Source organism: Moschus berezovskii, chromosome 21 (genome assembly GCF_049115385.1).
Source record: "Moschus berezovskii isolate FMDL1 chromosome 21, NW_MosBer_1.0, whole genome shotgun sequence".
NCBI classification, from domain to species: Eukaryota; Metazoa; Chordata; class Mammalia; order Artiodactyla; family Moschidae; genus Moschus; species Moschus berezovskii.
Genome location: NC_142480.1, coordinates 27,599,942 through 27,626,518, shown reverse-complemented (window position 1 = coordinate 27,626,518; position 26,577 = coordinate 27,599,942). Strand labels below are relative to the sequence as shown.

Genomic DNA, 26,577 nt, shown 5'->3' with positions numbered 1-26,577 from the left:
TTTATAACTGAAAGAAATAAGTACCTATGTACCTCACTTAACCTATTTGGTACCATTCAGATACAAGGGAGTGGCTGGAGGAAGTAATTTTAGTCATGCCTTTTTAAAATTAGGGAGCAAGAGACATAGAGAAATTAAACATCTCTTCTGCTTTTGTCTATTAAGTTTACCTTAGAGGAATATGGAGTAGAAGGGCAGGGGTGTGGAAGAAAGGAATAGGACTTCTGCTGGAGTTTTGTGGCAGATTTACTGACAAATATTTTCCAACAGATTTTTACCAAAAGGCAGTTTTGTTTTTCTTTACTGACAGACCCTAATCGTACTTCTGGTTGGAAGCAGCTGTATCATTATAACACTAAAAAGCAACCTTGGCTAACTAAAGTACCTTATGTCACATAAGAAATAAAGAATACTTTAAATTTAAAAGACTTTTTTATATGTTTACTAATGATGAACCGTTTTCAATGCAGGAAATAAATCTACTCCCAAAGAGAAATTGGCCCTCAAATTACTTCTTTCTTTTAAACGTAACAAATTGGGGTAGATTTATATTTCTGCTCATTCATTCTTTCATCTGCCGGCAGCTATTTTAAGAACTATGTGTAAGACAGATTCTGATGACCTTGGGAAAGTCACAAGACCTCAGTTTCTTCAGTGATGAAAGAAAAGACATTTTTTTCCACCGCCCTTTAACCACGACTCAGTGCCAATGCTCAGATGAGAAATACGCCAAAAGCCCAGGCTACCTCCAAACTTGTGAAATTTCTACGTCTCCAAAAATATTTAGTATATTTGAGACAGTATAATAAAAGCCAGGTGACCGATGGTTCCTAAAGGTTTGCTCAGTAGTAGTGTGAGCAGGGGTCTTCTGGGCCACCCTGAATTCAATCCGCCCCATGTCTTGGCATCGCGCTCAATTTCCTGAAGAATGGATTAAACCGAGGGCCTGCCTCCGTCCCTGTGCGGTGTGAACGGAGAAACGGAATCTTCTTGCTCCCATGGAGTTTTGCTTTCTGGGTGAGTACGGCACCAGGTCCCGGGCGGGTGCCGTCTAGTTGGCCAGCAATCCCAGGCAGAAACTGGCTGCACACGCGGGAGCATGTTCCTGAGAACGAGCTTGGTGCACATATTTTTCTCTCTTGAATTCTTTAATACTCAGAGAGCGTAGGCTGATTTATCGAGAATCATTCAGTGCCCATGCGACGTTTTGTAAAGGCTAACACAATATCAGGTCCCTTTGCAGTACTGTGGTTTGCTCTGTTACGGACAGAAACCGGAACAGAAGGAAAGGGAGAAAGCAGGCAAGGTTCGGAGACGACAGTGCTCAGAGCTGCATGGTCGGCAGCTTCTAAAGCGTGGAGGATGGGACGGAGGAGGAGCAGAATACGGAGAAAGGGGGAAAGCGGAGGAAAAATATTCACGCCAATGGGTAAAAGGGAAAAGGTGAGAAGGAATGGAGTAGGAGAGGGGACCAATGGATGGGAGAGGCGGAGGACGGAGGGGGAGGGGCAGAAGCCAATGGGGGAGCCGGGACGCGACCGAGAACGCGGCCCCGCGCGCCCGCTCCCTCCCTCCGGCTCCGGCGCTCGCGCCTTCCCAGGCTCCCGGGAGACGAGGGCAGGGGCGGGGCCCAGCCGGGCGCGCGGCGCGGGAGGCGTCGCGAGGTGAGGGCGGCGGGGGCGGGGGATTGTGGGGAGGGCGGTGCGGGTGCGCGCGCGCGCGCGCCCCGTCGAGCTTGCGCCGCCGCTCCGCCCCCGGCCGGGTGTGTGGCAGCGCGCGCGCGCGTGTGCGTTCCGGCGGTGCGCGCCGGGAGAGATGCTGAGGTAAAGTTCGGGAGAGAGGGAGAGAGCCGTCAGCGCGAGGGAGCCCGAGTGGCCGCCATTACTGAGCCCGGCGCGGCGGCGGCGGGCGCCGGGGAAGGGGGGAGGGTCGGGGCCGCCGCTGGTGGCGGGGAGGGAGGGAGGGTGGGTTACCCGGCCGCGGGAGCCGTAGGGCTTGAGGTTTCGGGGCGTGTGTGTTGGGGCGGGCGCGGGGAGGTGGCTGAAGGGACGCGGCGCTCGGTGAGCGCGCCAGGGAAGAGAGGCGAGCCGAGAGTGGAGGAGGAGGCGGCGGCGGCGGGAGCGCTCCCCAGGAATGTCGCTGCCGCCGCCACCGCCGGGGCCGCTGCCGTTGAGGCGGAGACGGAGGAGACCGACGGTGTTAGGTAGGACCTTGCGACTCCCCGCTCCTCTGGGCCTGCCTGTTCGCCCCCTCCCCGCCGGGGACCCTGCCGCCGCCCGCTGCCCCGCTCGGTCGCCGCCGCCGGTTGTAACCAGTTCGAGGGGCTGGGGCCCCGCCGCCGCGGAGGGGAGCCCGGCGCCGCGCTCTGTCCTCGCAGGCCGGGGCGGGGAGACGGGCGGCGTGAAGGGCAGAGAGGCCGGGGGAGGGGGCGCTTTCCCCGCAGGTGATGGGGCAGGGGTCGGCGGAGGCCTGGTGGTGGCCGGAGTCCGCTCCAGCCCGCCGCCCTCACTTGCCCTGGTCTCGGATGGTGCGTGGGGGAGGAAGGTGGCGGTGTCTATTAGCCGGGCGGCTGCTGTTAACGAGTTCCACCTGGAAGGGGAGAGGTGGGGTGGGCGCATATTCGCGGAGACACAGTCTTCATTGCAAACTTGAGCGCCTTTCTGGGGAATCGGCCCTTTCACTTTTTCCCGGCTAGCTCCCCCCGGATCCTGGGTTCTGTTCACCAATTTCTTGTCTGCTCCTAAAGCTCGGGGTAGGATGTGAGAAGTTGCACTGCGCAACCGAAACACAGGTTGGCTGCGGCTGGGTTGAGGCTTTGAAATTGAGTTTTCGCTAGAATAACCTCTAGATTCTCCCTCTGTTTCCACTAAAGAAAAGTATCGGGGTGGGGGTGGGGAACTGCGCGGGAGCGCGCGCGCACTTATCCACACATAAATACACTCACTCCCTCTCACCCTCCCTCTCCAGCGTTATTAGAAATGCAAGTGAGGTGGAGGCTCAGGGTGTAGCTGAGGCCGAAAGGTGCTCGGAAGTCTAGGCAAACTATCAGGACGTTTAGTAAAATTCCGAGAAAGTTGTAAGGAAGATAGTTATGCTTTTACAATATGATGGGAATCCAGTTTGGGCCCATGTTTAATATATGGAATTCAAATGTTTTGAGTATAGACCAAGAGAGGCATACAGATGGTGTGTACGCCCGTTTTTAAGTTTAAATTCGCATCAGTAATTTGCTTTTGCATTTGTAATTGGTAGGAAACGACATCATTTTTTAAAAAGTGTTCAGGTATGAAACAGTGAAATGCGTCGCTATGTTTTCTGATCTTTTCTTATGCAGTCTTCTACAGGTGTTGGGAGGGCGGGGTTTGCCGATTCCACTTAAATTCCAAAACCAATATTCAATTTGAATATATTAATGTGTTTATTTCCATTGATGTTCTCATTCTTTTCAGGGAATATTTCTCTAAATCTCCACTTAAGATGGTTCTTTTAACAAAAATTTGATCTGGATTCAACGCTTCAGAAAAGTATTTGTTTGAGTAAAATATGTTAATAAAATGTGTTTGGAAGTACTGTCAATTCCAGTTTATTTGACTTTAATGTGATGAAACCGTACTCTTATTTAGTATTCTTAGATAGACATACTGACCATACCGGTAACCTACTAGGCAGTTTTCAGATTAAGGTTTCTCTTCCATTTTAAATTGCTTTTTCTTTTTTGGCTCTTTCATCCGTTCTTTGAAATTGACCCACATTTCTTGTAGTCGATCAGAGGAAGACACTGGATGCAGATTACCAAAAACTTGCATAGGCCTTGGAGCATGTGATTAAACAAACATAATTGAAAATCTGGGTATATCTGTGCATTTAACTTTCAAGAAATAGCACTACTGATCTAACTGACTTAAAGCAGAAATTAGAGCTGTTCAGGTGACTAGATAACAATCGATTTGGTTGTCTTGTGTAGGCTACATTTTTTTTTTTAACCCACTTCAGCATGTATTTTACCATGCTTTGTATTAGTTATAAGAGCATTGGGGAATGGGGTGTGTTACACTTGTATATCCAAGAAAGAACTGTCACAGAATTCTGATATCTTTATCAGTTTTTTCGCACTCTTCCCCCTCATTTAAATTACTTTAGCACTTTAGAAATTGTATTGCAAAAGTAATATCTTAATTCTGTCACATGGTACTTATCCTAAATGTTTTGTAACTAGGACCCCACCCCTCTCTTTTTCTGTTTGAAAGGCTGATTTAATCTGTACACTTAAACTCTTTAGGAGAAAATTATTTCGACCTTGAGAGTTAAGATTTTTTAAGGAATAAAATATTGTATTTGCATTCTTTTTTTGGAGTTCAAGTTGTGGTACAGCTTAGAATAATATTTTGTAACTCACTTTTACATCGAAAAAGTTATTTCTCAAGAAGACTACTGAACTTTTACTTTTTCATCATTAATGGTACTTAACACAAGTGTTGCTTTTAGTGTTCTTAAACATGAAATGGCATAATCGGGATTTTCTTGGTAGCTGAAGAATGTTTTGTCACAACTTAAGTTTCCATAAATATTATTTTTGAAATTTATTTGGACTGATTTTTTCTTTGCATACCCAGAAAGTATGCAGATAATATAGTTGACTCAAGAAGTGTTGTATCGGAGAAGGAAATGGCAACCCACTCCAGTGTTCTTGCCTGGAGAATCCCAGGGACGGGGGAGCCTGGTGGGCTGCCGTCTATGGGGTCGCACAGAGTCGGACACGACTGAAGTGACTTAGCAGCAGCAGCAAAAAGTGTTGTATAGTGTTCTGCTTTAGTAACATTTGTATTCCTAAAGGATGTTTGTAAAATACATTTGGGGTACACGCCGGGAGTTTGGTTTTGCAAAGAACTGTGAAAAAAGTTTGTAAAGTGTTACATTATTTGGTGACTTGAGTAATCAAGCTCCTATTTGTTTAAGTGAAGGTTGTTGATAATTTTCTCAAACTAGGAAAGCAAAGAAAAAGTTCACTGCTTAGAATTTTAGGTATGAACTTTAATTTAATTGGTTTTCAAATTCTGTTCCTTGGATCCCTTATGGATTTGTGCTGGATGCCTTGAGACTTCCTCTGATATCTCACCCTTAGAAACCAGGGCAGCTTTTATTTTTGTCTATTAAAAGTGTTCTTCCTAAATACAAGAATTCCTTTGAAAAAAGAAATCACCTGTATTAAAATTTGTTTGAAAGCATCCAGTTTGTATTCATTAATTCAGATTAACTTCATTTGGCACTTATGTGCCTGGCCTTAGGGGTACCAAGATAAGTTAGATATACTGTAGCTCAAGCTATAGTTGAAGCGGTAGTAACTTTACAGTAATAAATATCGATGGTTACAAGTACTAAGAAATGTGGAAAAGAGAACCACTGTTTCTATCAGGGCCTCTTTGGGAAACCTTTACAGAAGAAGCATTTGAATTTGAATGTTTGACTGCAAGTAGAACTTTGAAAGTAAGAGAGACAAAACAGGTTTTTGTTTTGTTTTCTCTGTATTTTGGAGATTGTCCACAATTCCTTAGATTCGCAGTCAGATAAAATAGGTTGTTAATATTTGGTCATGTCTGTATTTTACTCCTTAGAACTATTGGGAAAAAGTTATGCATAACTGTAATTTTGGGGTTAAAATAATGACTAGTATGGTTCCATTTGGTTAGATTTTGAAGCTTTTCATCACGAAGAGTTAATGGAAAAACGAATTTTTATTTTTCTAGCTTCATGTTAGATTTAGTCTATTTTATTATCCCTGCGCACCTAGGCACTAGAGTGATACAAGGAAATATAAAATGTTGCTCCCTTAAAAGAGCTTACACCTTTGGTGCGGAGCTTTGGTGCTTGACGATTTAGGAATAAATGCCAGTTAACACAGTAGAAGAACCATATACAAAGTAGTACATATTGATTTAAAAATTGGTGTAAAGAAATTTAGATAAAGGAGATATCCTTTTGAAGTTGCAGGATTGGGATAAGTGAGAAAAAAATACATCAAGTTAATGACACTGTGGACCCAAAGCGTAAGGAGGTGTGGATAAATTAACGGGGTAGGGGGGAGAATAAGGTAAAAATGTACAAACTCAGTTTGTACATTGTAAGCCAAATTGAAGGATTTGGGGGAAAATATTAACACAAGGTTAATAGAAGGAGTAATGGGGAAATAAATTATCTCTGCATTCCTATCTTCGTTAACTATATTTGGCATTGTCAAGCAGCCTTGGAAAACTGATTCTTTGCCTTCTAATACGGTATATAGTTTGTTCATTTTCTTCCTATTCAGTATTGTGATCCAGCATTTTATATTTCTTTCTATACTTTTTAGAACCAAGATAATATCTCTCTTTATTTGCTTCTGTATTTTTGTTTTGGTTGACTGTTAAAGGGAAGGAGAGACAAAGATCCAGATTTCTACTTTACTCTCTAAGTTTATAACTCTTGGAATGCTTGTTACAGAGGGTATCACATCAAATGGTCTCTTAAATTATTTTCTCAAGTTTGTGATCTTGAAATTGATGTTACTAATCTTGACTTTACCTCATTTCATTTGTGTGTTTTCACTTGTCTTGGTAATACTGTCACCTGAAACTCAAGTGTTAGTACCATCTGTTGCTGAGACTGATTAGTTTTTCTTTAAGAAACTTGACTCATTTGTCTTTTATTTCTTTTATCTAGTAACCAGTCACCAAAGTCTTTGTCTTGAATGGCTCTTTTCAGTTCTGTGATAGTTCAGGTGCTTTCAAGCCTCTAGTGTTTGCCCATCTCTTAGGCACTGTGCCCCTCCAAATCCAATTTTGTATTTCACTTCTAATTTAGAATGGTTTGTTATTGCTCACTACAAGGTCTAACTCCTATTTGCCCTTGAAGACCTTCCAGAGACATATCTTCAGAAATAAGTTTCTACTTTCTAACATGGCAACTGTACTCAATCACTCCACATTAATCACATACCAGGAAGGACTTTTTAAAATCCAAATCCAGTCTCTTTTTCAGAGTTTACTCAAATCCTTAAATCTCTTGCAGGAGTCTGCAGATTATAATCTCTGAGCACAATCCAGTCTGCTACTTATTTTTGTTTAATGGCTTTTTGCATTTTGAAATGGTTGGGGAAACAATTCTGAACAATATTTTGTCATATGTGAAAATTACATGGAATTCTAATTTCATTGTCTATAATCATTTGTTTAAATATTGTCTGTGGCTTGTATTTATTGTTTGACCTTTCACAGAAAAAGTTTTCAAAGCCCTGACCTATTCTAATTTGTACTGATCTTTCATTTCTTTGAGTTCTTATTACATTTATCAGTTTTATAGTGTATCACATTGCCTGTGTCTCCTCATCTGTAGTACTTGTTAAAAAGAGTGGGCAGTGGTTTTCAGCCTTTTTTAAAAAATCCATACCTCCTTTTTAGTCTATACCCTTTTTTGAGATTTTTATTTGACCACTTAATGTTCCCATAAGTTAAAAAATTGTGGTTTGTTTTCCCTCCTGTGTAGCATTACAATAATGAATGTCAGATTATGCCCTTCCCCCCATGTCTCCATTCTCCAAAGTGAGAAGAAAGAGCTTGGACCCTGGATATATTCGTAGCTCCCTGGCTTAGTCAGACCACCCTCCCTGACCTCCCTATCTAAACTTCTGCCATAAAGCTATGCAAATAGTAGCTAATCACAGTATATATTTAATGGGTTGTTTACATAGGTTGATGTAAATGAGCTGACCCTTGATTCTTCTGTTTTCACCACAGAATAAAGAAATAGACTAGGAAGGGCTTAGAATAACTTTGATACCATGTCCTCAGAAACATGTTGTTAGAGGAAAGTGTGGATTAAAAATAGGATTGGCAGTAAATCTGTTGGGAATAGTTTACACCATTATGTTCCGCAGTGAAGCTTTTTCAGACAACAAATACTTGAAATATCAAAAGATAAAAATGGGAAAAAAGCAGAATTACCTTTGCTGAGTAGAGTTTGGAGAGATCCCAGACTGCCGCATACTGAGACCCTTCTGCGAGTACCCTTTAGGCTTAATGTTTATAAACCCATTATTTCTATTAATGAACAAACTAAAGGTCTTGGGGGAAGAACTGGACTTTTTATATTAGAGTGTTCTGCAATGCTATACCTTATGGATCCATAATAGTATGTGATTTTTGTTAATTGTGACTATGAATGTGACTTCAAGATTTTCCAGGATCTGAGTTTGAAGATTGATTCATTTAGTCATCAAATACTTGATCTCCCATGTATGTCAGGCGCTGATCTGAGTGCTGGGAATATGGTTAAAAAATAAAAAATCTCCATCCTAACGCTTTATCCTGGATCCTACCAAGATATGCTTCCATGAAGACTAATTTATGGGAATATGACTTTAGCATTCCTTTCAACCTTAAGGTTGTGTGCTTATGTGGTACAAACCTTAGTCAAAGAAAATACAGAATATGATTGACTCTCCTGTAGGCATTAACATTATTTACTTAACTCTTTTATATGTTAAAATGGCTTTTTCGTTTCCTCTTATCATTTTTATAGCATAAGTTTGTATTGAGATATACTTAAGAAAAGTATATTATTAAGGCAATATTATGCCATATTCATCTTTTAGTATACAGTTGATATTTTTACTCTCAAACTTTTCTAGGTAAGTTTATCTAAGATTGTGGAATATATGATCATCTTTGGGCTTGACTCTGTCTTCTGTCTTGAATATTTGTTTATTTAAGAGATATTTTCTTTATTTGACCTAAAAAAATATGGAGCAGGGCTGCCCTGGTGACTCAGTGGTAAAGAATCCTCCCTGATCTGGGAAGATCCCACATGGTGCAGAGCAACTAAGCCCATGTGCCACTACTATTGAACCTGTGTTCTAGAGCCCAGGAGCTGTAACTACTAAAACCTTGTGTGCCTTAGAGCCTGTGCTCTGCAACAAAAGAAGCCACTGTGACAAGAAATCTGCACACAAAAGTTGGAGGATTGCCCCCTCTATGTGACTAGAGAAAGACCTGTGAAGTGTGGAAGACTCAGCGCAGCCAAAAATAAATATTTTTTTAATTGAAAAAAAAAAAGGAGAATAATTACAAACTGCTTCTGTGTAATTAGGTCTTTGAAATGTACTTTTCTGTAGTAAATGATTGTGATTTAAAAAAATGTTAAGTGTCAAAAATAAAAATTAGGTGATTATTCTGACTGAATACAGGTATACTTTGTTTTATTGTGCTTTGCAGATACTGAGGGTTTGCACTTTGAAAGTTTTTGGCAACCTTGTGTAGACCAAGTGTATAGATGCCATTTTTCCAACAGTGTTATTTTTTGATTAAGGTATGTACATATAGACATAATGGGAGCACAGTTAATAAACTACAGTATAGTGTAAACTTTCATATGCATTGAGAAACCAAAAAATTTGTGTGACTCACTTTACGTTTGCTTTTTTGTGGTGTCTGCAACCAAACATGCAATATCTCCAAGGTATACCTGTACATTATTAGAGATCATAGATTATTATAGATCATAGTCTTTATTCTGATAGCTTAATTTTTGACAAAAATTTTGGAACTTTGAATATATGTATATTTCCTCCGTAAATAGCTTTATGATATCTTTTAGGTTAATAAATTAAGGCACTTATTTAGTAAACTTAACATGCTTTACTTTTTATTTTTTTTAACCAGAGAATTAAGAACATTTGATTGTAGTATTTATTAGGCTTCATACATTTATTGAATAGCTACTATGTGGGAAGTGCTGTTTGGGGCTCTTGGAATATGATGATGGAATGAACAGATTTGTGCATTTGTACCTCTTTTTTAAACCTAGAGTGGGGAGGGGAGAGGGATAGAGTTAATGATAAATAATAAAGAAGTTGTATAGTAAATTAGGATAAGCAAAGGTAGGAACATGTTTAGCTTGTTCAGTGTTCTTCACTGTGACTGGAATAGGATGAGGAATGGGGAGAATAAAATGGGAATAGGTCAGAGAGTAAGATATGGTTAGAAAAGGTAGATCTTGTAGTAAGTCATTGAAAAAACTTAGCTTTTACTGTTTTGGAGCCACGGGAGAGTTTTAACCTCAAGAAAGGGAGGGTCTGACTTATGTTTTAAATGAAATAGTCTGGCTGCTCTGTGAACAGACTGAAGAAGAGGAGCAGGAGTGGAAGCAGAGAAATTAGTTGAGAAGCCTTTGGAATAATGAAGAACCAGAGATGAGAATGGAATGAGATCAGATTTATAGCAATAAAGGTAGTGAAAAGTGAAGATTTCTGAATGTATTTTGAAGATGAGGCCAGCAGGAATTTCCTGACAGCATACAGTAACTTGGAAGTGTAAAATATTTAAATACACTTTTTATTAATTCATGAGTGCAATGGTTTTGTCTAAAGTTACAAAATTTAAATTCAGAGTTACTAAGAATTTTTCGGTTGACTAGATTCCTTATAGAACTTTAAAAAAGACTTTTTTTTTTTTTTTGCAGAAAGCCACTTCATGTTATTAAAATGCCGTTAAAAGGATCATGTTGTGTTTGAATGACTTAAAACATTTCAAAACTTAGTTGTAGAGATAGCTTCATTTCAGCACAGTTGTCCAACTTAAAGATTATACATTGTTATTAATTTCTGTAGAGATACTTATTCTAAACATTTCCTGAAGGTTTATCCATTCAGTTCCGTCGCTCAGTCCTGTCCGACTCTTTGCGACCCCGTGGACTGTAGCCTACCAGGCTTCTCCGTTCATGGGATTCTCCAGGCAAGAATACTGGAGTGGGTTACCGTTTCCTTCTCCAGGGGATCTTCCTGACCCAGGGATCGAACCCGGGTTTCCCGCATTGGAGGCAGATGCTTTAACCTCTGAGCCACCAGGGAAGCCCAATAGGATAATCTTAAAGGCAGGAGGAGAAATTACATTGCAGGTTATTACAAGTAGCACTAACACTTAAGAAGGGCTTCCCCGGTGGCTCAGTGGTAAAGAACCTGCCTGCCAATGCTAGAGACATGGTTGAATCCCTGGGTCGGGAAGATCTGCTAGAGAGGGAAGGAAATGGCTACCCACTCTAGTATTCTTGCCTGGGAAATCCCATGGACAGAGGAGCCTGGTGGGCTACAAGTGCATGGGGTTGTAAAAGAGTTGGACACGACTTAATAAACAACAGTGACAACACGAAGGTAAAGATTGGTCATCAAGAGACTCAATCTTATAACTTTGAGTAGGTCATTATTGCTTTTTATCTTGGTTTCTATGTTTTTTTTTTTTTTTTACAAAGATTGAGTTATGTCAAAAATAGAAAAGATATGTCTAGATTGACATAGTCAAGTATTAACCATTTAAAATACTTGAAAGGAGTTTTCAAATTAAATCTAACAGCCTGCCTATAGACATTGGCCATTAGCTTATCAGTGGGAAATTTTAAAAAGGCGTTCTTTTTTTCTCAGTACAGAAGAAAAACTACTTTGGTTAGTTAATGGAGTGCAATTTTGACTTGAATAGTGAGGGCCAGTGGATAAATTACAAAACTATCCAAGTGTCTGAAAGTAAATTTCCTTGTAAACCTGTACAGAAAGTATAACTTTCTTCCTTGAGGTAGTTATACCATACTCACTCAAATGACAAAATCTTTTCAAGGACAAGATGACAATAGTTTTCTAGTCTAGGGTTCGTCAAACTTTTTTAAAATCTGAAAACACTTTTAAACTAAAGCTTCTGAGTTAAGTAAACCTGTAAATCAGATAAAGAAGGCACTGCTCTGGTGAAGAATTGGAGAGAGCAACTATTTATTTGTCCAGCATTCTTTCCTACCTCTAGATAAATGAATTTTCTCACCAGATAATCACTATATGGTGATTCATGACAAAAACTCTGGATCTCACTTCAAAAGGCCAGCAGGTAGCCTGCCTGAGAACATTGTTAGTAGAAAGAACGTAGATGTTCTTCACTGTGTCTTAGTGGTAGTTTACTGTGAATTTGGTCTGTAAACCACACATGTCACACAAAGCTACCTTATTTTTAATTTGAACTTTAATATTTGTAAGTCAGAGACTGCCATTAATTAGGATGTGTCAAAGCCTTAGTACTGAAAATTTGTCAATACAGTAGAGTTTTATTTCTCTATTAAATAAAAAGCCTTCTAGTTTTCAATGACTGATAAAAGGATGATGATTTCATGCTTCCATTCACCTTACTTTTAAAGGCTTTTTCTTTCTGAAACTTTAAAAATTCATTTTGTGATAGTGTTTTTACTTTGACTTTTATGTTGGATAACTTTAGATAGAAAAGTATCTCAGTCTTCTGAGGTTTATGCTGTAGGAGAGCATGAATGATTCTTTTAATGTGTTTGGATAAGTATTTGTAAAAAATATTAACCAAGATGTAACCATTTTGATAAGGATTAGATTTGTACTTGAAAATTTTCCACAATACTCAGGTCCATATAACATAGTTACTTTTCTATTGAAAATTTTGTGTCTCTTAAACTGAAAAGCAGGGAACAGTCTTTCACTGCTTTGAATTGCTCTTAATTTTCAGAATAGATGTTTGTCCACCAGAGTTAATCAGGAGCTCTGTGTAGTTCTGGTGTTTGTAGAATTCAATGTAAAAATTCCCCAAAGTAATCACTGGTTACGTTTTCTTTTGGTGTACATATAAAAGGATATCGTCTGCAATTTTTTGCTTGTCTAGTTAGAAAGAAGGGTAGACTTTGAATTCTGCTGTTTGCAGGGTTTTTTTTTTAACCATTTGTTATGGAATCACTATGCTATTTTCACAAACCAATTTCCCTTTTTATTGCTCTCTATAACTTTGTTATCCAGTTAGTTCATTGTTTTCTTTTCAGTAAATATCCATTAAGTAGCCCGATTGTTCTTTTCTGTAGTTTAAGTAAAGAATGTTAAACTTAATGCTCAGTGCAGATATTCAGTTTTATCACATTAGGATTTAAAAACTTTTTTAGTTGATAAAAGAGAGTTAATGGGATTGAGTGGGACTGCCCTAATTTCTTACACTGCTAGTTATTGTATGTACTGCTCTCAGATAAATTTGGTAAGTCACCAGCCTGAACATATCATTTTTTTTATAAATCTTCAACAGCTTCCTTGATTCCAACAATTAAATCTTAAAAACAGAACTTAATATTTATTAAGCATTTTTTTCTTTGCATTTAACAAAGAAAAACTTAGTTCTTAAATTTGTTTAGTTAGGCAGCTCCATTTTATACATGGGGGAACCGTGTCTCAAAAGATTTAGGGTTTTACTGTTGTTGTAAACTAATAAATGTTAGTAATTTAATTTGAAGTCATTTCCATTTACTCATGATTTTCTACTACTGATTTTGGTCCTTCAACATTATATTACAGAAGTGAACCTAATAAATATTTTACTTGAGTGTTTGGTGGCTGATGCAGTTAAAATTAGTATTTCATTGAGGTTGCTAGGATAAACTTAGAGAATACAAGAATAAATCTTGAGATTTTATTTTAAAATATTAGTGTATTAGAAATATTAGTCAAAATTTTAAATTGCAAGAATAATTTCTTTTTACCATTAGTATAGCAGATGTGGACTATAATCTTAATACATATTTACTTGCAGTTTTGAGGGTAGTGGAGAAACCACATATTTGGGGCAAATAGTGGTTATTTTCTGACCTTTTATTTTTTTTTTTCCCTCATGGTCTTTATGATCTTTTATTTTGTCTGGATTGAAGATATTTTTCATATATGTTGATGTACATGACTGGATATTTTCCTTGTGAAATGTGGTATGGTAGAAGTTATGTATTGCTTTTAATTCAACCTCAAAAGAATGTGAAGAGTCTCCAAATAAAACCATTGTAAGAGACTAATTCATTATTTCCACACAAATAACCTAAATTAAATTACATGCAGGTCTTATGGGTTATTTGTTGTTTTTATATCAAGTAATTCTAAAAGATTGTCTCAGATATATAATCTTAAAATTCTTCAGCTTTGTGCTTCTCACAATATGATCTGTGAGCTTTTTGTAAATACGCTGAGAGGAAATAAATGCAGGAATCAAGAACATTTAGAAACAGTTTGGCAGTAATTTTTTGTGTCTTGAATCTAATAAATTGGGGCCTACATTTTTTAAAAGATTTCATTCAGATTAAAAATTTCATTGTATTTTTAAAAGTTGACTTGCGGATATGAAATGAAAATTGGTCCTTAGTTTGAGAAGTGTTGATCCAGTTAATCACTGTAATGATTTGTATTAACTGTTCATTTTTTTCCATTTTCTTGTTTACGTATATGAATATACTTAGTTGGTTTTGTATATAATATTTGATAGATTGTGTAAGACTTTTAAAATTCTAAGATCTTGCTAAATTCACATGAAATTCCATTTTAGGGAATAAGTTTTGAGGAACCATGTAATAGAAAGCAGATAGTTTTTTTTAAGTTGTGAGAGAGTTGTTAAGGCAACTAGTTTGTTTTAGTTATTATCAAACATAGCCTCCAGTCAGAGAAGACAGGAAAATTGAGGGAAGGGAAGGATTAGAAACAAAATGCATATTTGGTTAATAGGGTTTTATTTCAAAATTTGTAAGATCACCTTAAAATTTGTATTTAGTTTTTTTAGTTGTTAGATTTGCCTTAAATTTTGAGGTCATCTTGCACTTTTAACAGTAAATCATAAACTGTCTTTGGTGATTTCTTAAAATACTGTGACGTTAACTTTATTATGAACATTTTTAATGTGTATATAGTTCAGCATCTATAATTCATGACTAAGACTTGTCCTTTTTCTCTTTCTAGGAAGATGATCCATATGATCTTGAAGACCTTTCTGCACAGAAATGAGGGAAATACAAAGAACCAAATGTAGTTCTGAAATGTGGGATCTGTATTTTGAGATGATTTTATTGTCAAAATGAGAAGTATATCTGGTTATCTTTATGAATGTAGAGACATGACAAGAGAGTTATGATGGCAAAAAACAAAGAGCCTCGCCCCCCATCCTATACCATCAGTGTAGTTGGACTCTCTGGGACTGAAAAAGACAAAGGTAACTGTGGAGTTGGAAAGTCTTGTTTGTGCAATAGATTTGTACGCTCAAAAGCTGATGAATATTATCCAGAACATACTTCTGTGCTTAGCACCATTGACTTCGGAGGGCGAGTAGTAAACAATGATCATTTTTTGTATTGGGGTGACATAACGCAAAGTGGTGAAGATGGAGTAGAATGCAAAATTCATGTCATCGAACAGACTGAGTTCATTGATGACCAGACTTTCTTGCCTCATCGGAGTACGAATTTGCAACCATATATAAAGCGTGCAGCTGCCTCTAAATTGCAGTCAGCAGAAAAACTAATGTACATTTGCACTGATCAACTAGGCTTGGAGCAAGACTTTGAACAGAAGCAAATGCCTGAAGGGAAGCTCAATGTAGATGGATTTTTATTGTGCATTGACGTAAGTCAGGGATGCAATAGGAAGTTTGATGATCAACTTAAATTTGTGAATAACCTTTTTGTCCAGCTATCAAAATCAAAAAAACCTGTAATAATAGCAGCAACTAAATGTGATGAATGTGTGGATCATTATCTCAGAGAAGTTCAGGCATTTGCTTCAAACAAAAAGAACCTTCTTGTAGTGGAAACATCAGCACGATTTAACGTCAACATTGAGACATGTTTCACTGCACTGGTACAAATGTTGGATAAAACTCGTGGCAAGCCTAAAATTATTCCCTATCTGGATGCTTATAAAACACAGAGACAACTTGTTGTCACAGCAACAGATAAGTTCGAAAAACTTGTACAGACTGTGAGAGATTATCATGCAACTTGGAAAACTGTTAGTAACAAATTGAAAAATCATCCTGATTATGAAGAATATATCAACTTAGAGGGAACAAGAAAGGCTAGAAATACATTCTCAAAACACATAGAACAGCTTAAACAGGAACATATAAGAAAAAGGAGAGAAGAATATATAAATACTTTACCAAGAGCTTTTAACACTCTTTTGCCAAATCTGGAAGAGATTGAACATTTGAATTGGTCAGAAGCTTTGAAGTTAATGGAAAAGAGAGCAGATTTTCAGTTATGTTTTGTGGTGCTAGAAAAAACACCTTGGGATGAAACTGACCATATAGACAAAATTAATGATAGACGGATCCCATTTGACCTCCTGAGCACTTTAGAAGCTGAAAAAGTCTATCAGAACCATGTACAGCATCTAATATCAGAGAAGAGGAGGGTAGAAATGAAGGAAAAATTCAAGAAGACTTTGGAAAAAATTCAGTTTATTTCACCTGGGCAACCATGGGAGGAAGTTATGTGCTTTGTAATGGAGGATGAAGCCTTCAAATACATCACTGAGGCTGATAGCAAAGAGGTGTATGGTAGGCATCAGCGAGAAATAGTTGAAAAAGCCAAAGAAGAGTTTCAGGAAATGCTTTTTGAACATTCTGAACTTTTTTATGATTTAGATCTTAATGCAACACCTAGTTCAGATAAAATGAGTGAAATTCATACAGTTTTGAGCGAAGAACCTAGATACAAAGCTTTACAGAAACTTGCACCGGATAGGGAGTCTCTTCTACTTAAGCATATAGGATTTGTTTATCATCCCACTAAAGAAACATGTCTTAGTGGCCAAAACTGTACAGACATTAAAGTAGAGCAGTTACTTGCCAGTAGCCTTTTGCAGTTGGATCATGGTCGCTTACGGTTGTATCATGATAGCACCAATATAGATAAAGTTAACCTTTTCATTTTAGGGAAAGATGGTCTTGCCCAAGAACTAGCAAATGAGATAAGGACACAATCCACTGACGATGAGTATGCCTTAGATGGAAAAATTTATGAACTTGATCTTCGGCCTGTTGATGCCAAGTCGCCTTACTTTTTAAGTCAGTTATGGACTGCTGCCTTTAAACCACATGGGTGCTTTTGTGTATTTAATTCCATTGAGTCACTGAATTTTATTGGGGAATTTATTGGAAAAATAAGATCTGAAGCTTCTCAGATCAGAAAAGATAAGTATATGGCCAGCCTTCCATTTACATTAATTCTGGCTAATCAGAGAGATTCTATTAGTAAGAATCTACCAATTCTCAGGCACCAAGGGCAACAGTTGGCAAACAAGTTACAATGTCCTTTTGTAGATGTACCTGGTGGTACATATCCTCGTAAATTTAATGAAACCCAAATAAAGCAAGCTCTAAGAGGAGTATTAGAATCTGTTAAACATAATTTAGATGTGGTAAGCCCAGTTCCCACCAATAAGGATGTATCAGAAGCTGACTTGAGAATTGTCATGTGTGCCATGTGTGGTGATCCATTTAGTGTGGATCTTATTCTTTCACCCTTCCTTGATTCTCATTCTTGTAGTGCTGCCCAAGCTGGACAGAATAATTCCCTAATGCTTGATAAAATCATTGGTGAAAAAAGGAGGCGAATACAGATCACAATATTATCATACCATTCCTCAATTGGAGTAAGGAAAGATGAACTGGTTCATGGGTATATACTGGTGTATTCTGCCAAACGGAAAGCATCAATGGGAATGCTTCGAGCATTTCTGTCAGAGGTTCAGGACACCATCCCTGTACAACTGGTGGCAGTTACTGACAGCCAAGCAGACTTTTTTGAAAATGAGGCCATCAAGGAGTTAATGACTGAAGGAGAACACATTGCAACTGAGATCTCTGCTAAATTTACAGCGTTGTATTCTTTATCTCAGTATCATCGGCAAACTGAGGTCTTTACACTGTTTTTCAGTGATGTTCTAGAGAAAAAAAATATGATAGAAAATTCCTATTTATCTGATAGTACAAGGGAATCAACCCATCAGAGTGAAGATGTTTTCCTGCCATCTCCCAGAGACTGTTTTCCCTACAACAACTACCCTGATTCAGATGATGATACAGAAGCACCACCTCCTTATAGTCCAATTGGGGATGATGTTCAGCTGCTTCCAACACCTAGTGACCGATCCAGGTATAGATTAGACTTGGAAGGAAATGAATACCCTATTCACAGCACCCCGAATTGTCATGACCATGAACGCAACCATAAAGTGCCTCCACCTATTAAACCTAAACCAGTTGCACCGAAGACAAACGTGAAAAAATTGGATCCAAACCTTTTAAAAACAATTGAAGCTGGTATTGGTAAAAATCCAAGAAAACAGACTTCTCGGGTGCCTTTGGCACATCCCGAAGATATGGATCCTTCAGATAACTATTCAGAACCCATTGACACAATTTTCAAACAGAAGGGCTATTCTGATGAGATATACGTTGTCCCAGATGACAGTCAGAATCGTGTTATTAAAATTAGAAATTCATTTGTAAATAACACCCAAGGAGATGAAGAAAATGGATTTTCTGATAGAACCTCGAAAAGTCATGGAGAGCGGAGGCCTTCAAAATACAAATATAAATCTAAAACCCTATTTAGTAAAGCCAAGTCATACTACAGAAGAACACATTCAGATGCAAGTGATGATGAGGCTTTCACGACTTCTAAAACGAAAAGAAAAGGAAGACATCGTGGAAGTGAGGAAGATCCACTTCTTTCTCCTGTTGAAACTTGGAAAGGTGGTATTGATAATCCTGCAATCACTTCAGATCAAGAGTTAGATGATAAGAAAATGAAGAAGAAAACCCACAAAGTGAAAGAAGACAAAAAAGTAAGTTTAATTTATGGTTCATAATGTTTCTAAAGATATTTTGACTTTTAAAAAGTTATTTTTTAAGATAATGGATTTGATGTCAGTGAGAAGTTAGGCTGTCATTTGCTGCTGCTGCTGCTAAGTCACTTCAGTCGTGTCCGACTCTGTGTGACACCATAGACGGAAGCCCACCAGGCTCCCACGTCCCTGGGATTCTCCAGGCAAGAACACTGGAGTGGGTTGCCATTTAGTAAGTGTAATTGGCAGCTCTTTAATTTTCTGAACATTTTGTGAGTATTGATTATTTTTTGTTACTTCATTTTATTTTTTATTACTTCATTTTATTTTTTGTTACTTCATTTTATTTACTTGTGCTTTAACTTATTTCACAGAGTCAGACATGACTGGGCAACTGAACAGCAAAAGGCTTATTTGGGGTGAAAGTTTGATTTTGTATTCTTCAGCATAAAAATTCTAGGTGAATATGTAGATTCTATCTACAGAAACTTAGATATAAAATGCTTTTGTTCATTTTCTCTGTTTGTCTGTAAGCATTTTATTTGTCTGTTTTTCCCTTTTGACTTAGCAGTTTCGCAGCTTGATTTGTTGACATAAATATATTAATTAGATGTATTGGCATATTTGATATATAGTTTTATTGTACTTTGCTTTTTTGCGCTTCCCAGATACTGCATTTTTTACAAATTGAAGGTTTGTGGCAACCCTGCGATGATCAAGGCTTCATAGCACCATTTTTCCAGTAGCATTTTCTTACTTCTTACTTGCTTTTGTGTTACATTTTGGTAATTCTCAAAATATTCCAAATTTTAAAATTATTAAATTTGTTACAGTGGTCAGTGATTTTTGATGTTACGATTGCAAAAAGATTACAACTCACTGAAGGCTCAAATAATGATTAACACATTTTAGCTACATTTTTAAATTGATGTACATACATTGGTTTTTTTAGGCATGATACTGTTGTACACTTAATAGGCTGCCATATAGTGTGCATGTAATTTTTACATGCACTGGGAAACCAGAGAATTTGTGTGATTCACTTTATTGTGATATTTGTTTTTAGGCAGTGGTCTGGAACTCAACCTGTATTATCTCCAAGACATGCCTATATAACATTGCTTTAAATTTTAGATTCATTGTGTTACGATACTTGAACTTAAGAGAATTAGAAAACATGATATTTTGGAAGCTTTTAGATCTATAAGTGATTTTTTAGTCCTTCAGTGTTTAACCTTAAACATAAATGTCACTTAAATGTTTGAACCTCTGTTCTTAAAAAGATAAACATAGCTTACAATGCAGCTTTATAAATACAGTTTTATGCTGCAGTTATACTTTCAGGGCTTTGTATTATATATATATAGTGAAGTGCCTTGGATGTTTCCAAGGCTAACTATTTATATCATAGTTATCCGTGGTATTTTTCCTTTAAGCATTACAGAAAAGCTGGAGCTTTTTAGTGCAGCTTTTGTTTGCCTGGAAATTATTTTCATTGTGTAAGCTGGAGTTGAGTAAGTTGTCTTCTGTTTCAGTTTAGTGAGCATTCATTAAAAACCTGCTAAATGCTTAAGTCTGTACACAAAACTGTTGATATAAAAGAATTGAAGATGTGCATCCCTAAAAAAGCTTAAATGTTAGTTTGAAAGACAGTACCCTGTTTTTTGGAATAGAGGTAGAAAAGTAATACTGGAGCACTGTGGGGAAGCATAGTATAATAGTTAAGAGCACATGATCCAGAGCCAGATTGCTAGGATTTGAATCGGCTTACTAGCTGTATAACTTCTGTATACTCCTTTCAAGGAAGATGGAGATAAACATATTTCCCTATGAGAAATACGTTCATAGTTATTTAAAATAGTGCTTGGCATGTGGTAAATTGATTAAATAAAAAAGTATATACGTTATTTTATGATAATACTATCAGATACATACATTAAGTGAATACAAGATGAGAGATCACCATAGGGGTATAGAGTTAGGTTCACAAAACTTCATGAAAAAGGTAAATCACAAGTTTTGAGTATTTTGATTAGTTTTTAGGAAGAAGAAAAGATACTTTAAGAGGGGGAAGTCATTTGTACAGAGGTGTAAAATTGTGTCTAGGCAAGTTAACATACAATAGGAAACTGTCCCAGTTGAGGGTATTGTGCAATATCATTGCCTTTATAGGGAGTTGGTGATGGACAGGGAGGCCTGGTGTGCTGCAGTCCATGGGGTCACAAAGAGTTGGACACAACTGAGCAACTGAACTGAACCTTATAAGAATCTGCTAAACTGAAGAGCTAGTTTAAATCCAAAAGCAGTTAGTTAAGCAGGAAAAGGAAATGGAGAAGGAAATGGCAACCCACTCCAGTGTTCTTGCCTGGAGAATCCCAGGGACGGTGGAGCCTGGTGGGCTTCCGTCTATGGGGTCACACAGAGTCGGACACGACTGAAGTGACTCGGTAGTAGTAGTAAGCAATAAGAAAATTGTTTTGTACTTGAGATTCCAAATAGGGAGAGATTGGCATCAGGTAGTCTAGCCAGGAGGCCGATGTGCACATTCAGTTTTGAAGTAATGAGTACAGAGACCAAATGAGAAATCAACAAAACTAGAAGTTTTATTATTTGTAAAGACTAGAAACATAGAATCTGGCGAGATCAGGTAAAAAGAGAAAGTGTAAACCCTGAGAATGAAAAGGGGAATATGGTTACAGATAGATCGGATTAATAAGCGAAGAAAGCAATGGCACCCCACTCCAGTACTCTTGCCTGGAAAATCCCATGGACGGAGGAGCCTGGTGGGCTGCAGTCCGTGGGGTCGCTAAGAGTCGGGCACGACTGAGCGACTCCACTTTCACTTTTCACTTTCATGCATTGGAGAAGGAAATGGCAACCCACTCCAGTGTTCTTGCCTTGAGAATCCCAGGGGCGGCAGAGCCTGGTGGGCTGCCGTCTATGGGGTCACAGAGTCAGACACGACTGAAGTGACTTAGCAGCAGCAGCAGATTAATAAGATAGTAGAAAATACTGTCAACAATTTAGATCAATAAATTTGAAAGTTAAGTAAAGTTGAAGTCCATGACAAGAAAGCTTAGGATAATCCTGTAACTGTTAAATAAGTTATGAAGTAGTAGTTAGATCTTAGCACAAAAATTCCACATCCAGGTATTTCTACAGGAGACTTTTTAAGGAACAAGTCATTCCAATGTTCTACAAATCCAGAAAATAGAAAGAGTAGGAGAATTTATTCAATTCATTCTCTGTGAAGTTATCTATTCTTAGTCCCAGAGCCAGTCAATGATAATATAAGAAAGGAAAGTTATAGTCTCATTTTACTTATGAGTGCACATGCAAAAATTTTCAAGTGCCGGTCCACAGACCCTTAACTGCAACTTTGAAATCCATAACATCTGAAAATCAAAAATGTTTGTAGAATTTGACAGCATGGTCTGATTTACCCTGTTCTTGGGAAAATCCTACTGGAACTGGTGTGAGAGGCTACATATAATCATTGTTTGTCTTATTTAAAAAAATATCCATATAGTTCACTGCAGATATATTCATGTATTTGAACACAGGGTACAGACCCACAGTTTGTTGGGGTTGTTAGATGTAGTTCAGTTCAGTCTCTTAGTGGTGTCCAACTCTTTGTGACCCCATGAATTGCAGCACGCCAGGCCTCCCTGTCCATCCCCAACTCCCGGAGTTCACCCACTCATGTGCATCAAGATGGTGATGCCATCCAGCCATCTTATCCTCTGTTGTCCCCTTCTCCTCCTGCCCCCAATCCCTCCCAGCATCAGGGTCTTTTCCAGTGAGTCAACTCGTCGCATGAGGTGGCCAAAGTATTGGAGTTTCAGCCTCAGCACCAGTCCTTCCAATGAACACCCAGGACTGGTCTCCTTTAGGATGGACTTTAAGGGCAAAAGAAGAAGAATCAACAATATACAGAAGCCACTTAATAAAATTTAATTCATTAGCTTCCTACTAATTTAGTGGAAAGCTACTAAATTATGAACAGATGAGAGCTTACTTGAGAACAGGTATCCATAAATATGCAAACAAGTGAAATCACTTTAAATAACATCCTCATGAGGAAAATGAATTCCCTTTTCACCCAGAAACAAGATAGAATATTTATAATATCACCATTTCCAGTCAATATTATACAGAGATCCTAGTTAAAGCAATAAGATAAGGAAAAAATAATAAAAGCATGATATTGGAAAGAAAAATTTCATTAGTGGCTGATGATATGATTGGCCTATGTAAAAGCCAAATAGGATCTACAGATAAATTATAATATTAATAAAAGAGCAGAGTTAGTTCCATATATCATCAATAATCAAGTCAGTTGCATCTCTATACATCAGCAATAAATAACTAGAAAAAATAATTAGAGAAGACACCATTTACAAAAGCATAGCAGATATTCTCGTGCCTGGGAGTAATTATAACATAATGTGCAGACCTCTGTGTTGAAAAGCATAAAACATTATTTTAAGTCATTAAAGAGTGTCTAAATGGGAAGCTGTTGCCTTCCTACCCAAATGTGGCTTATCATAAAGAAGTTACTGTTCTTCAGACTCTACATCTCTATATTGTGTTGTTTCACTCAAAGTGTTAAAGATTTTTCAAGAAATTTTACACAGATTCCAATACAAATATGGAAGAGTAAATAGTAAATACAAATATTGAATAGCTAGGACACTTCTGAAGAAGAAAGGCAAAGGTGGAGTGGTGATGTATGTGCTTATTCTGTCAAATTGTGTAGAACTTTAGTATTTAACACAGTGTGGTATTGGCATAGAGACAGTCACACTGACCAGTAAAATAGAACAGAGAGCGCCCAAATATACAGACCTCTAACTCAGAACTGTCTTTCCAAGCCACCTAAGGCTGTTGAACGCTTGAAATGTGGCTAATCTGAATTAGGATAAACTGGTCTATGGGGTAAGTAAAGGCTTCCCTGAGACTTGTCATTTTGTTAGATCTGATAGATGAATAGAACTTAACTAGGGGAGTGGCTGGGTGGATGGAAGAATATTTAATCCTGAATGAATAGAGTGTATATGTTCTTAAAGGAGATCACTGTGACTAGTCAATGATCTGAAACAGTTGTTGACAAACTTTCTGTAAAGAGCTAAATAATAAATACATGAGACTTTGAAGGTGTAATACATCCTGTATTATAAGTGCTTAGTTTTGCTGTTGCAGTGCAAAAGCAGCCGTGGACAATACGTAAATGAATGAGTGTGACTGTTTTCAAAAAACAGGCAACAGGGTAAATTGGTAAGCTAGGCCATAGTTGGCTGATACCTGATTTATGGGAGAGAATAGTACAAGGAGAGATTTGAGAGTGGGGACTGGACACAGACCTTTTTAAGCACTGTTGGACTTTTTGTTATTGAGCCTAAGAGTAAATTGAACAGAGTTAATGAATCTGAAGTCACTTGATTTCAGTGTGAAGTGTGGGTTGAGTGATACAGAAAACCAGTAGGCATTTACAGTAGCCTAAGTGAATCGTGATGAAAGATTTGAATAGTTGGAGTGGGGAGGGAGAATGGTGGCAATGGATAGAATGGGGTGGATTTGGTGAATATATTGCGTATATGAGGGAAGGGTAAAGATGATGAATGAGAGAGGAAAGATACCGCCTTGGTTTCTAGCTTGTGCAGTTTAATCAGAGACGATGCTGTTCCTTACGTAGAGCATTGGAAATTTGCCACGTTTGGAGTTGAGGGGTAGAAATCAGAGTTCAAGTGGAGGTGTCAAGTAGGCATTTAGATATGCAGATCTTCAGAGACGAGGTCTGAGTTGGAGATACATATTTAGGAGACAATGAAGCAGAGATGGCAGTAGATGAAATGACATAGGCAGAGTGAATACAGTTGTCTAACACAGCCTTGAAGAGCTACCAGCGTTGAATGGCCAGGTAGCAGAGATGATCCTTAAAGGTAGGGAGAGTAAACATAGATCACATACCCTTTCTTAGCTGATTGCCTCACCTGTAAATTAAGAATTATAATATTTTCCTTGGAATTGTGATAGAAATTGGAACTATGTGTTTCAAATTCCTGACATGTAGCAGTGCTCAATAAATGCTATTATAATGTGCTTCATGCCTGAAATATCCCAAATTCTCATCTGTATTTCAGAATAGTCCTCTATCCCATTTGCTGGATTACTTTCCTGACTCATTTTAAAATTAAATACTAAGTTTGCACTTCCGTGATTTCTGATCCTGAGTTTATGCACTTCTTTTCTTTCTTTTATTTTCTCTCTAAAAGAAAAGTTCGTTCTCTTAACCTTTGTTCTTTGATTCCAGCATGGGAGCTCTAGTCTAGGAATATTTTCTTAGGTTTCTTGACATCTGGAAAACCATAACATTTGGGCATTAGCGGCATTTAAAAGAGGCTCAAAGACCTGATGCTCCTATTGTGGGCTTTAATTGTCATTTCTGCCAATCAGAGAAATCTTTATGCTTATTATCTTTTGTTCTGTACCCCAAAAGGAGTTTAGTATTAGTTGTGGGAACAAAAACTGTAAGATATTTCTTGATTTAGAAAGATTTGTCAGGATTATTTTCTTAAGTCATCACCCATTATACACATAAATATTTCTGTGTAAAGGAAATTTTCTAAAACAATACCTACTTTACAAGTTATTTTGGTTTTCTAGTCTATTATAGTGAAAAAATAGGTGCTGGTTGTGACCTAATAAATTGATTTTGTAACTTGTAAGTGCTTGTAAAACAGTGCTTAAGAGAATGGACTAAATGAGAAAATTTGAGTTGTATTGATAAAATTGCCAGTTTTTAACACATGCATGCAATGAAGTGAGGTGTACTTGTCTTTTCTTCAGTATCCATTTTGATTCAGATAGTAAATAGTAGAATACTTGGTGAATTTTGTGGTGCATTAGAATTAGCTGGTATTCTAATGATTTTTCATTTTCAGCCTTTTTTTTCCTGTCATTTCCAGGTCGTGAATCTTTTCATCCACTTATTTTTATTAGCAACTACCAACTGGTATTTTACTCTCAGATGTTCCTTCCAATCCATATTGTTTTCTTTGTATTTTGTTGCTCCCTTCTTACTAAAACCCCTCTATCAGTATCTTAGAAGATTCTGCTGCTTTAGTCGTTGTACTAGGGCTTAGAGCCTGTTAAGAAAAGAATACCAAAGTAGGTATGTTTTCTTAAAAAAAAAAAAATGGAAGGGATATCCAAATATTAAGTCAGAAGATGTTAATTTATTATTAGTAAGTAGTGAATTGATACCAAGCTATTACTATGGTAGATCCTTTAGAACTGTAAATCTTAAGTTTAGAATTATTAGACTTCTGACTTCTAGAACCTCAGTCTTTATTAAGTAAAATGCCCAGTTTGAAAATACTGTCAAGCCAAACAGTGGTAACAAGAATTTTCTCTTGATCTAGAAATTGTTCATCCCAGATACAAAAGTAATGAGATATGTGAAAATATGTCTGTGTTGAACTGCTGTTTGTCTATATCAGAATGTATAAGTTATAGGGTAAGTTGTATTTTTTATTTTTTTAATGTGTATCACTTTTTTAGTGTAACCTTCTGACGGTTGCTTAAGTTACTGTCGGTGTTCACATCTGAGAGAAACTAGAGTCCTGAAAGAATTATATTTAAGGCTAACTAAAAATGGATGCTTGAAAAACTTATAGAAAGAGGAGTACTTAGAGGTCAGATACAGATAATGTAGTTTGTACCTGTTTAATGAACAGGGTCATTTAACACAGTCTTGAACTGCTTGACAGTTTCAGATTTTCTATTTTTTACCTATTTTTGAAATCTAAAGATTGCTGGGCAGTTGGTATAGGGTGCCCATTATATCTATTATTACCTTGCAGACACTTCCTTAAGGGAGAGAATAAAGGTCACTTTTGTAAAGG

At 37.6% G+C, this 26,577-nt stretch overlaps 1 protein-coding gene across 3 annotated transcripts in view; it reads left to right on the top strand.

Annotated features, from left to right (window-relative positions):
- Positions 1 to 1,714: 1,714 nt before the first annotated feature.
- Positions 1,715 to 26,577, top strand: part of ARHGAP5 (Rho GTPase activating protein 5) — a 78,663-nt gene continuing 53,800 nt past the window's right edge. For 2 of the 3 annotated variants that reach the window (XM_055418224.2, XM_055418222.2), the window contains exons 1-2: positions 1,988 to 2,203; positions 14,783 to 18,670. In XM_055418224.2, coding sequence (XP_055274199.2) covers positions 14,951 to 18,670 — 3,720 coding nt within the window. In that variant the 5' untranslated portion in view covers positions 1,988 to 2,203; positions 14,783 to 14,950. Of the gene's footprint in view, positions 1,824 to 1,987; positions 2,204 to 14,782; positions 18,671 to 26,577 lie in introns of those variants that run through there. The other variant, XM_055418223.2, reaches the window with a different exon arrangement.